This window comes from Mobula hypostoma, chromosome 5, assembly GCF_963921235.1.
Source record: "Mobula hypostoma chromosome 5, sMobHyp1.1, whole genome shotgun sequence".
NCBI classification, from domain to species: Eukaryota; Metazoa; Chordata; class Chondrichthyes; order Myliobatiformes; family Myliobatidae; genus Mobula; species Mobula hypostoma.
Genome location: NC_086101.1, coordinates 74,060,257 through 74,073,250, shown reverse-complemented (window position 1 = coordinate 74,073,250; position 12,994 = coordinate 74,060,257). Strand labels below are relative to the sequence as shown.

The window sequence follows — 12,994 nt, the reverse complement described above, 5'->3', positions numbered from 1 at the left end:
CAGCACTGACTTCGATAGGTATTTGTGGAAAAATAATTAACAGGTCATGCTTGATAGAGCTGTGAAACAGAATTAACCGATGTGGCTCAGTATGGACTCGATAAGCAAATCAAAACTAAAAATCAAAAATAAAAACTAAAATGATAAGATTTTATTAGCTCTTAAACAAGCTCAATTAGCATTGAATGATGGATTTTGATTTTGTGTTCACTTACCAGTGCAGGTGCGCTTAATTTCTTTTTAGGTTATTACTTCTCAGTTTCCATTCATTATTTAGGTGTTAATGACACAAAGAATGGTACGTAACTTGCCCATGTTTTTGCAGATTCCTTGATTGTAGCATCAGACTGTTTTCTTGAAACTATAGGGGTAAGTTCCGGTCGTGGCCCAGCAATGAACCATATTTATTTAATTTTAGGTATTCAGTATGTTCTTGGAGACACTAGTAGATTTCATCATAATCCATAAAGAAGATCTACAGGATTGGCTGTTCGTACTGCTGACTCAGCTTTTAAAGAAGATGGGAGCTGATTTGCTTGGTTCTGTGCAAGCCAAAGTTCAGAAGGCACTAGATGTCACCAGGTCAGGAAGTTTCACTTTGTTAATTTCTTGAAAATGTACTTTGTTTTTAACATGCCTTTCTTTTATTTGCTGTTTTCTTGCTCTAATTTGATTGCTGACTTTTGGTTATTTAGTTGAGATTTTGAATGGAGTTTACTTTAAAGAACAAAGTATTGATGCTTCAAGCAGAGATGTAGGAGCTTCTTCCTATCAATATAGACCTCATCAATGGCACTAGCTAAGGGTCTGTTGAACTTTAAGACCGGGGGGAAAGTCATCCTGAAAACCATCAGTTGTAAAACATGCCTTTGTTATGTGGCCTGGTGTAATCCCTGTTGCAAATATCAGCAGAAGAAATGCCAAATAAAAGTTATCAATAAATCCAATTACACACAAAATCTGAAATAAAGAATCCTGGAATTCTGTATCTGTGGATATGGTAACAGTGAAAGCTGATGACCGCGCATCAGAACTAGGCAGTTTGGATAAAATCTGAAATTATTAATTTTAGCCTGCGGGTGTGGTTGCAGATGAAGCGTCTTGACCTAAAATGTTGTCTGTCCAGTTCTCTCCACAAATACTACCTATTGATTCTTAATGCAAAATTTTGCAGAGTAGCAGGGAAGTTATTCCCAACAATTTGGTAAATCACTCAGTTAGCATGACTGAAAACAAATGTAAGCTCTGTCACATTCCTCCTTAAGGGAGCTTGTGGACGCTATTCATGTTACATGCAGGTTAGGAGTAGGACTAGGCTACTTGGCTCTGAAGACTGCCTGCTATTTAATAAATAACATCAATTCTGATTAAAATATCAATAGCTTACTCTTGTCTATACACATCAAACTTTCACCCCCCCCTTCTCCTCAAGTATCTGTCAACCTCTCTTAATATTCTGCTTCCACTTCTCTTTTTGAAAGAAGTTTACAACTCTGAGGAAAATAAAATTACCCTGTCTGTTTTCAATAAGCAATTTATTTTTGATTCCATTCTCCTCTCACCACTGTCAAGAGCCTTTAGGTTTCTGTCAAGTCCCCATCATTCTACTGAACTTCAGCAGAGTGTAACAGAAAAGTACATCACAGAAGCAGGCTATTTGGCCCATTTGTCCATGCTGAAACCATTTAGACTGCCTGCTCCCTTTGACCTGCACTGGGACCATAGCCCTCCAAACCCCTACCATCCATGTCCCTGTCCAAACTTCTCTTAAACGTTGAACTCGAGCTCCCATGCACCATTTTTGCTAGCAGCTCATTCCACACACTCATGACTTTCTAAGTGAATTTGTTTCCCTTCATGTTCCCCTTAGCCTTCTCACCTTTCACCCTTAAGCCATGACCTCTGGTGGTAGTCCCACCCAACTTCAATGGAAAAAACCTACTTGCATTTACCTTATCTATACCCCCCGCCCCAACATAATTATGTATACCTCTATCAAATCTCCTCTCAGTCTTCTATGTTCTAAAGAATATGGCTCTAACCTATCCGATCTTTCCTTTAGCTCAGGTCCTCCAGACCTGGCAACATCCTTGTAAATTTTTTCTGTACTCTTTCAATCTTGTTTACGTGTTTCCTGTAGGTAGGTGACCAAAACTGCACACAGTACTCCAAATTGGGTCTCACCAACGTCTTATACAACTTCGACATAGCATCCCACCTCCTGTACTCAGTACATTGATTTATGGAGGCCCTTGTTCCAAGAACTTTTTTTATGACCCTATCTACTTGTGAAACCACTTTCAATGAATAATGGACCTGTATTCCCAGATCCCTTTGGTCAACCCTGGTTGGTCCGACTGAAGTGCAAGACCTCGCACTTGTCAACATTACATTCCATCTGCCATTTTTCAGTCCGTTTTCCCAGCTGATTCAGATCTCTCTGCAAACCATGACTGTCTTTCTCACTGTCTACTATACCCCCAGTCTTAGTGTCATCTGCCAATTTGCCGATCCAGTTAATCACATTATCATCCAGATCATTGATATAGATGACAAACAACGAAGGACCCACCTCTCATTCCTGCAGCACACCACTCCAGTCGGAGAGGCAACCCTCTATTACCACTCTCTGGCTTCTCCCACAAAGCCCATGTCTAATCCATTTTACAGTCTCATCCTGAATGCGGAGCAACTGAACCTTCTTAACCAACCTCCCATGCAGGACCTTGTCAAATGCCTTGCTAAAGTGCATGTAGACAAAACCCGTTGCCTTTCATCCATCCAGATGCAACACATCTTGTTTAACTTTTTCCTCATAAGACATCTTGTCCATTCTGGTAATCTAATAAAGCTCATTTGAACTGTTTCCAATATAGTAACATCCTTCTTGAGCTATGGGCATAAACACTATACACAATACTCCACATCAAATCTCACCAGTATCCTGTATAACTGAGCCTATTCTCTCTACTTGCATATGCAATCCTCTTAGCAATGCCAGCTTTCCCAGTGTAACGCTCAGGTCTATCGGCTCGTGTTTATCTAGGGGAAACCCCGTGCGCCTGCCAAACTGTATCTCACGGCTGCGTAGTTGCTGTGTAATTCCAACTGGTACAAACTCACACATCAAATGTCAGACAGCACACAATGTACGATTTACAGATTACACTTTATAAATCTTAATGGAACTATGTAATTAATAGAGATTCAATATAAAAGGGAAAGTAAAAGGTGCCAAACTTATCAGAGTTCAACCACTTTGTGCACAACCGTTGGAGCTCAATTAACGGGGTTCTCTTTCCACCATGCGATCTCCTCCAACCCCCTCGACTCGCCACTTGGGAGCAATCACGGTGGTCGACCAGAGTGCATCCAGCACGTCCTTCCTCTTTGGATCTCCTCCTGAAAGCCTATCAAACCACAGGGTTCCCAGCCATATGAGACAGAATATCACCCACAAAAAGAATAACATGGACACTCATTGGTTCGTTCTGTGACAACAAACCAAGTTATCAGAAGATTGATGCTGATGAGAGAGATAAGGGAGACAAATGGAGAAACGTTCAAAATGTTGATGAGAGAGGAGAGAGAGATAACGAAAAGAGACACCAGTCCGAGTATTGACAGACCGGTTGCTTTGAACCTGAACTGTTTGAAGTTTGATGGACAGGCGATACCACAGCAGGGGGATAAAAAGAACAGGTTCGCTAAGGCACGACACACCACGAGATCACAAGATAACGAGACCCTGGAAAAGCGGTGTGCCCCCACAAGTTGGTGAGTTGGTGGGAGTTTGGAGGTCTGGTCGCGGGAACCGACCATAGACGCACAGGGTGAAAGGGTACGATCGGCAGGAACCTGGTGTGTGTGTGTGTCTGCCCTTGCCTGGGTGCCGGGTTCTCCGCGGAAGAACAGTGGTATCCGGAATGGAGGGGTCACAGTTGGTGACCACAGAAGACATAAAAGGGTTCGCCCAAAAGCTAACTGCGAAGAACAAACGTCTGTGTGAATCAGAATTGGCATCCTCCCCCTCCCCCTCCCCCTCCCCCTCCCCCTCCCCAACGGCACAACAGCGATTCCTGTGAACTGAACTCTGCGTCACTTGAGACTGATTATTTTACCCCTAGACTGCAATAGAGCTTGGTTGATTCCTATTACCCTCGTTCTGTGTACATGTGTGTTTTATCATTGCTAATCTGTTGCGTTTATATCATTACGATTAGAGTTCTTTAATAAAACTTCCTTAGTTCCAGTAATCCAGACTGCAACTAAGTGGTCCATTTCTGCTGGTTTAGCAGCCCAGTTACGGGGTACGTAACAGTTCTCTCTCTTATCAGTAATATAACCCAAACAAGCAGGGAGAGAGAGAACTGCTTACATCACAGTTATTATTACAGAAAAGCAATTTTTATTATAACATAACAAAGAAGCCATTTTATTAGCTTTAGCAGAATATAAAAGAAGAAACCCCTTACACTGTCCCCCCCACCAAATAAAGTCATGTCCTCATGACATTAAAGGAGTTCACCAATCCTCCTTGCAAAACACAAAACCCAACCCAGGTGCATAAAGCAGTGACATAACTTCCCAGGGCGGTAGAGATCACATTCTATTCTCCTGGCGCTACATAGGTCAACCTCTCTGGGGGTGGGAGGGTGGTGTTCCTACTTCTCTGAGACCTCAGTACCTCTTCTGGCGACACTTCCAGCTCAGACACCACTGGAGACACCCTGGGTCGACCTGTCGAACCCTCGTCCGCTCCCTCACTAGGACCCCTCGTCAACTTGGAGCCATCTGTCTCTGGTTCTGGTTCCACAATCTCTCCCTCCAAGACCGGCTGTATCGCAGGCTGCCCCCCAACAGTTTCCCTCCTCTCACCTAACTCAGTGGGGGAAGGGTCAGGAGCTGCTTCTTCTGGTACCGGGGAATTAACGAACGGAAGTAGGTACCACACATCTGAATTATCATCATCTTCCAAAGCAGTATCCATTTCCGGGGCTGGGCCCGGCCCCATCTTTTTCATGGTAGGCTCTTCCCTCACCCCGCACCTCCACAGAGTCCTAGTACTAGGCGTAAACTCCAATTCGGGCTCTTGGTCTACCTGCACCTCTTGACCCACGGGCAGTAGGTGCTTCTGATGGAGTACTTTAACAGGCCCCTTCTCATCCTCCGGTCTCACCCGGTAAACAGGTAGGTTCGGCATCTGGCTCTCTACCACATAGGGGGTGACCACCCAACGATCTGCCAACTTGTGCTTACCAGGTAGTCCTAAATTCGTATGAGGACCCAGTCTCCGGCATAAGTTGATTCTGATCATACCTTCTCTTACTCCCTTGATGCTACTTGGTGGCCACTGCCTCAGCCAACTCGTACGCCCTTTTCAACTCCCTCCTCATATCGGACACATACTTCAGATAGGGCTTCGAAGGTAATTCACCTGCTTCAATCCCAAAACAAAGGTCAATGGGCAACCTCGCTTCCCGCCCGAACATCAGATAATAAGGCGAATACCCCGTAGCGTCATTGCGGCTACAATTGTAACAGTGAACCAAATGCCTGATGTGCTGACTCTGCTTACTCTTCTGGCTGATCTCCAGAGTGCCGAGCATGTCCAACAGAGTCCGGTTAAACCCCTCGGGCTGAGGATCACCCTGTAGGTGGTAGGGCGTGGTCCTGGATTTCTCGACCCAAGCATATCCAGTAATTCATGGATAAGCCTGCTCTTGAAGTCCCTTCCCTGATCACTATGTAGCTGTTTGGGGAGGCCATAATGAACAAAATACCTCTCCCATAACACCTTCGCCACTGTAGTCGCTTTCTGGTCCTTAGTGGGGAAACGCCTGAGCAATACCTAGTGTAGTGATCTGTGATAGTCGACTAAGACATTCGCGATGTTGCTGGTGTCTGGCTCAATAGACAGGAAATCCGTACACACCAGGTCCATGGGTCCCGCACTCTGCAAGTGGGACAAAGGAGCCACCTGCGCAGGCAGGGTCTTCCTCCTGCTGCAACGACTACATCTCTTACAGTATTCTTCCACCTCCCCCCTCATCCGGGGCCAGTAAAACCGGTCCTTGAGTAATCCATAGGTTTTTTTCCACCCCCCAATGCCAGGAATCATCATGTATTGACTTGAGCACAGTCTTCTGATACTTCTCAGGCATGACCAGCTGACAATGCCGGGGGCGGTTTGGGGGTGACGTGACCCGGTATAAGATTTGGTCCTTCAGCTTCAATCGAGGCCACTCCTTCAGTCGTAAGGGCACTGAGGCGTGTTTCACCTTCTCTGCCTGAGCGTTTTTACCCTTTTTAACCGCATACCAGATAGTGCCAATGCCCGGGTCATCTCGCTGAGCCGCCCCCACTTCCTGGGGGCTCAACTCCGGCAACTGAGTGTTCTTCAGAACAGTCAAATACAGTAAACAGTGGGTGGCGCGTCAATATCAACCCCCAATTAATCCACTGCCCGATCCGGCCCCTTCAGGTCTCCGGCTTTAGCGTCCCTCGCAAATTGACACATAGCCTTCACTCCTGGGGCAGGGACGCTCTCCCACTCCTCGTCCTTGCCCGATCCTTCACGCGCCTGATGAAATGAAGCATCTGCATCAATGTTCCGACTCCCTGGCCGGTATTTCAGGCTGAACTCAAAGGCAGACAAGGCCACCAACCACTGATGCCCTGTAGCGTCCAGTTTCGCCGAGGTCAGAATATAAGTGAGAGGATTGTTGTCCGTCCTCACCTCAAACTTGGCCCCGTATAGATAGTAACTCAACTTGTCCAGCACCGCCCATTTCAGCGCCAGGAACTCCAACTTGTGAGTGGGATAGTGTCTCTCTGACGGTGACAAACTTCGGCTGACAAACGCCACTGACCTCAATCCGTTGTCTTGCTGCTGGTACAGGACAGCCCTCAGCCCCTCTCGGCTGGGATCAGTGTGTAGCACATATGGCTTCCCGGGGTCGGCAAAAGCCAACACCAGGGCCTGTGTCAGCACCCTTTTCAGCGATTGGAACGCCTCCTCGCATTGAGCATCCTACCTCGGTCCATTGGGCTCCGACTGGTTCAGATATCCTCCTGCCTCCTGCCCTCAGTCTCCCTTCCTTTTCTTCCCCATGGGGTGGTTAGCCACACAAAAGCTGGTTCAATGGGTGACTCATTTTAGCGTATCCTTTCATGAATCGCTGATAATACCCACAGAACCCCAAAAACGAGTGCAGGGCGCTCACAGTCTGGGGTCTTGGCCATGTGGTCACTGCGTCTATCTTGCCAGATCAGTAGGCACTCCATCTCGCGAGATTATGTGTCCGACATAGCCGACAGACATCTTGCAGAACTGGTATTTGTCCAGGGAAAGATTCAACCCTTCTTCCTTCAGCCGGCTTAACACCTTCGGCAGCCGCTCCTCATGTTCTTCCAAAGTAGATCCAAACGCTGTCAAGTCATCCAGATATACCAACACCTCGAACAAGTTCACTGTCCTCTCCATGACCCATATGCCTTGGGGCATTCATTTGAACAGAAAGAACCCCAGGGGGCAGATGAAGACGGTCTTCTCTTTATCGGCCCACTAACAGGCCACCGCGTCTTCAACCCTCGGGGCCGTATACTGGTCAGGGACAGTGCGTCGGTTCAGGGTCCTGTAGTCCACGCACATGCGTACCTTCCCATTTTTCTTCCTAGCCACTACTATGGGGGATGCATAAGAGCTCTGAGATAATCCCCGCATCCTCCAACTGGCGCAAGTGCTGCCGCATATCTTCCACGTCGGCCGGGGCCAGCCGCCGCGACCTTTCTCTAAATGGGGTGTCATTTATCACCCGGATAGTGTGACGAGTGCTCTTGGAACAACTCACATCAAACTCGCCCTGAGAAAAGACATCCCCTAGCTTCAACATCTTCTCCACCAGCCTTCTCTTACACGCCGGCAGCACAGGGGAGTCCTCAAAATTAAAGGCCCCCTCAGTCAGCAGCCCCCTTTTCTCCAATAGTTTTCCTCCAGTGGGCCTCACGGGGGTGCTAGACATCATCGTCACCGGGAACAAGTGTGCAAGGGGTATCCTGCGCTTAAAGGTGATCTCCCTGTCCGTTGTGTTCTTTACAATCACCCCCATCCAGCGTGCCTGGAGAACTGAGGGCCTCTGCGATTCAGGTCTCACCAGCACCCCAGCCGGGAACCGGGACTCCCTTTCAAGGTCTTCCAGAGCGTCTATACTAACAGGGCCTCGCCCGCCGGTACGCCGGGGAATCTGGGGGTCTCCAACACTAGTGCCACCTCCCCTAGCCATATCACCTTAGGCCTCGCCTGAGTACACCACACGATCCCTCGTCTGAACTCAGGATCCAGCCCCCTGTGGCCACCCACTTTTTTGAACGCCACTCGAAACACTGGGTGTACCGAGAGGGTCTCCAGAAAGTTCTCCCCTGCCTTCTCCTTACAGGCTCCCAGGAGCTGTCGCACAAGAGGGGTGTTAGTCCCCACCAGAAGGGCAGTGCCACCTGTTTCCACCGGATTCGGACAAACCAACACCAACATCTCTAGGGCTTCAGACACTCCCACATCGCCCTCCGAGAATTCCAATCTCACTGACAGGTACCCATCGTACGGGTAATCACCATCACTTATACCCCAAATCTCCAGGGCATTAAATGGGGTTACTGGCAAATGCTTTAGATATTTATTGTAGAACGACCAGTACAATAAGGTGACCTGCGACCCGGTATCAAGGATTGCCCTTGCAAAGATTCTCTCTATCCACAGGGACACGCTGGAGCAGGGTCCCACTAATCCGTCTGGAATAAGGGCTTGAGCTTGCGGGGGTCTAATGGCAGATTTCGGGGAACGTGTTCCTCCAGAGACTGCAGTCCGTTGCCTCACTGAGTCTCTCATAAGTTTCCCAACACCTCTCTCTTCTTAGTCACCCAGGAGCTTGCCCTCCGCGGGGTGTCCTGTCTCTCACAATCCCTCTGGAAGTGTCCCTCTTCCCCACAGCTGTAGCACACCTCCTGCCGCTCACATTCCCGCCGCTCACATTCCCATTGGAAATGCCCCTCTTTCCCACAGTTATAGTACATGCTACCTGCCGCTTCTCTCCTCCCGGGACGCCCACCACTCAGCCCACTGCGCAGCCCGCCGTGGGCCCCACTCACCCGAAGGGGGTGCTCTCCCTGTCAATCCACTCATGCGAGGGGTCCCTACCCACCTGGGACCCCTTGGGTCGCTCAGTTGTCAACCCTGCCACCACTTGCTGTACCGTCGAGGATCGTCGCCGGTGGCCAGAGTCCTCTTTCTGGCCCAACACACTCTCATCCTCCCGCATCTCTTTAATCAGCTGACTGAACGATGGAGGGGGGCTCCTTTTATAGGACTGCCGGAGACTCCAAGCCACCTTGCCCTCCCCCAGGGAACCCTTAGATATCTGATTTTCCCCTCTTCCCTGCCGCATGTTTTGAAACTCCGCTAAAAACTCCCAGGAACCTCCTGTCAATCCAAACGCATCCTCCAAATCTTCCAGATACTCCATCAGGGAAGCTGGGGGCTGTTCAGCTTTCAGCCCCCGGCCGCCACTCCCCTAACAACTGGGACGTGTTTTCGATCCATGTCTCATAATCGTCCTCCCCTTCTGGGGTGGGCGTGGCTCCTGAGAAAATTCTCAGCTTCGGGTGCGGCCCCTCGGCCCATCTCGCCAGGGAAGTAATGGCTGCCAACTTGGGGGTCTCACCTCTAGCTGGGGGACGGGGCCTGACGAATCCTTCCCACTCTGACCCCTTCTTGCCCCTCTTCCCTCATCACCCCGAGAACTTGTTCTGTCACAAATTCTTTCAACCCTCCACCACTGGCTACTGGCACCTCCCCTGGTGTCATCACATTCATCCTCTGGGAGGGTGTGAAGGCCCCACAGCCCTACCTCCCCTGGGACGCTGACTGTTGCTGGCAGTTCCAATGTCATGACGTCAGCACTCATACGAACCAACACCCAGCTGGATTCCACTTCTTTACTGCACCTTCTAGCTATGAGTTCTACCTTGCCGATAGCTTTAATCAGACTCAACCCTCGCACTAGCACTTCTTCCAAAGTGCGGAAATCCACCCCACTTAATATGCACGCATGATTAACCGATACGTCCTCGAACTCACACCACTTACAATCTTATCCAGGTCCATCTCCGCACTACTTAACGTGGCGATTTATACAGCTTACACAGAATTCAGTCCTGAACGAGCCCCCACAAATGTAATGCTCAGGTCTATCGGCTTGTGTTTATCTAGGGGAAACCCCGTCCGTCAGCCCAACTGTGTCTCATGGTTGCATCATTACTGTGTAATGCCACCTGGTACAAACGCACACATCAAATATTAGCCAGCACACAATGTACGATTTACAGATTACACTGTATAAATCTTATTGGAACTGTGTAATTAATAGGGATACAATACAAAAGGGAAAGTAAAATGCGCCAAACTTATCAGAGTTCAACCACTTCGTGCACGACCCTTGGAGCTCAATTAATGGGGTCTTCGTTCCACCATGCGATCTCCTCCAACCTCCTCGACTTGCCCCTGGGGACCAACCATGGCGGTCTACCAGAGCACGTCCAGTATGTCCTTCCTCTTTGGGTCTCCTCCTGAAAGCTTGCCAAACCACACGTTTCCCAGCCATATGAGACAGAATATCACCCACAAAAAGAATAACATGGACACTCATTGGTTCGTTCTCTCTTATCAATAATATTACCCAAACAAGCAGGGGAGAGAGAGAACTCCTTACATCACAGTTACTATTACAGAAAAGCCATTTTTATTATAACATAACAAAGAAGCCATTTTATTAGCCTTAGCAGTAACATAAAAGAAGAAACCCCTTGCACTAGTTATTTGCTCTACTGCCTGTTGGGAAGCCTGTATCAGCAAATTGCGCTTACGTGGCAGTCATTACAGTTCAGATGTATTTGATTGTCTTCATTGTACTTTGGAAGGAAAGTTCGCTGCTTTGAACTAGATTGGCAAATTAAATCAGATTAAATATAACAAAATACTGAGGATATTGCAAGTCTGAAATAAAAACAAAAAATGCTGGGAAGTGTCTAGCTGGCCAACACTCATTGGGAAAGAGAGAGAATTAACAGTTCCAGGTATTGATCTTGTATTACAACTGGAAAATGTTATGTAATAGCTGGAAAGGACAGGAAAAGAATTGTGCCAAAGTTAGAAGAAGCGAACTGAAGTGAAGATCTGTATTGGATTATAGTAATTTGGAGGACAAAAAGTATGTTGATGCAAATCCAAAAGGGATGCTAAGTTGTTTAAAACAAATCAATATCTAGTCGTAAACTCTTGAACATTAATAATTAACGATAGAAAAGCCTATGACAGTAATCAATGCAATCTATTCAGAAAAATACACGATACTTATTTTTTTTATTTCACTTACAGAGAGTCTTTCCCATTTGATCAACAATTCAATATTCTAATGCGATTTATTGTGGATCAAACACAAACGCCTAATCTCAAGGTTGGTACAAAAATAACAGTTCAAAATATCTAGTTTCAATTCGATGCTGAACTTTTTTGGGAGAATATTTCTAAATTAATATTTTAAGCTTTGATCTTTAACCATGGCCTGAACTATTCTGGTATTGATTCTATAGTAGTTCAAACAAATATGACATATCTTCTCTCTTGAATTGGTTTAGAATTTTCACCTGATGTCCAATTGATGTTGCATATATGAAAATATAATTGATACTTTGTCTCCTGCGGAAAAGGTGACAGGTTTTCCTAATTTCTCCACCAAGAAAATAAAGATGCGTGAGATCCGCGGTGTCAAGAGTGTGTTTGCCCAAGAGGGTAGAGGTCATTATGTCTTATTCTGGCTGGAGACCTGTGAAGATAGAATTGTAATATTGACGTCGCAGCTCATATGAAGTATTGCATTTCATTCTAGTTGCTCCATTTTAGGAAGGATGTAGAGGCTTAGGAGAGGGTGCAGATGAGGTTTACCAGGATGCTGGCTGGATTAGAGAGCATGTCCTATAAGGAGAGGTTGCACAAAGTAGACTTGGAGTGACGGAAACTGAGGGGAGACCTGACATAAATTTGTACAATTGAGGGGCATAGTTGGTACCTTTTTCCCTGTGTAGAAGTGTCTAATACTGAAAGGGATACATTTAAAGTGAGTGTAGGATAGTTCAAAGGAGGTGTGTGGGGCAAGTTCAAAATGGTTTTAGATAAGCACACAAATAGGAAGGGGGTGTGGACCATTTGCAGTAATTGGGGGTAGTTTAATTAGGCATTGTTACCTTAATTTGGAAAGTGCAACAGCATGGTCCTAATCCTGTGCTGTACAATTCTTTCTTCTGAACAAATTTACATTATTGGTACTCAATAATTGGTATGAGTAGATCTTAATGACTGAACATTTCATTTGAAAAGGGGAGAAAAAGCAAATTAGTTTTCACTTGTCATGATGTGAATTGTTTCTCTATCTTGCTTAGATCACCTTATTTGCCTTCCTTTTACAGAATTATTGGAGATGGTGAACTAATTTAGTTGGTTTATCCTTACCAACTTATTATTAACTTGAAACTTGCTTTAGATTCCTTATCTGTGAGAGTTTGGACAAGTAGTTGAAGCACTTTGGAAATGTTCAGATTATATTTGTAAATTAATGTAGAATAGACAAGAAGATAAGATGGGTAGGCTACTTTAAGCCTGTCCTTTCATTCAAATTTGGGCTTATCTATGTTGGCCTTGACTCCTGTACTAGATGCCCATAATCCTCAAATCGTCAGTCCTTCCAAGTATTTATTTGAATTTGCTTAAAATGTCCCAAATGATGTTATCTTGTCATAAGACACAGGAGTAGAATTAGGCTATTTGGCCCATCGAGTCTGCTCTGCTATTCAATCATAGCTACTCCCTTTTTTTTCTCCTCCTCAGCCCCACTCCCCAGCCTTCTCCCCATAACCTTTGATGCTGGGTCCAGTTAAGCTCTTC

At 46.5% G+C, this 12,994-nt stretch overlaps 1 protein-coding gene across 1 annotated transcript in view; it reads left to right on the top strand.

Moving 5' to 3' along the window:
- Positions 1 to 12,994, top strand: part of clasp1a (cytoplasmic linker associated protein 1a) — a 300,065-nt gene that overhangs the window by 221,945 nt on the left and 65,126 nt on the right. The window contains exons 29-30 of the mRNA XM_063048559.1: positions 419 to 582; positions 11,432 to 11,510. Coding sequence (XP_062904629.1) covers positions 419 to 582; positions 11,432 to 11,510 — 243 coding nt within the window. The remainder of the gene's footprint in view (positions 1 to 418; positions 583 to 11,431; positions 11,511 to 12,994) is intronic.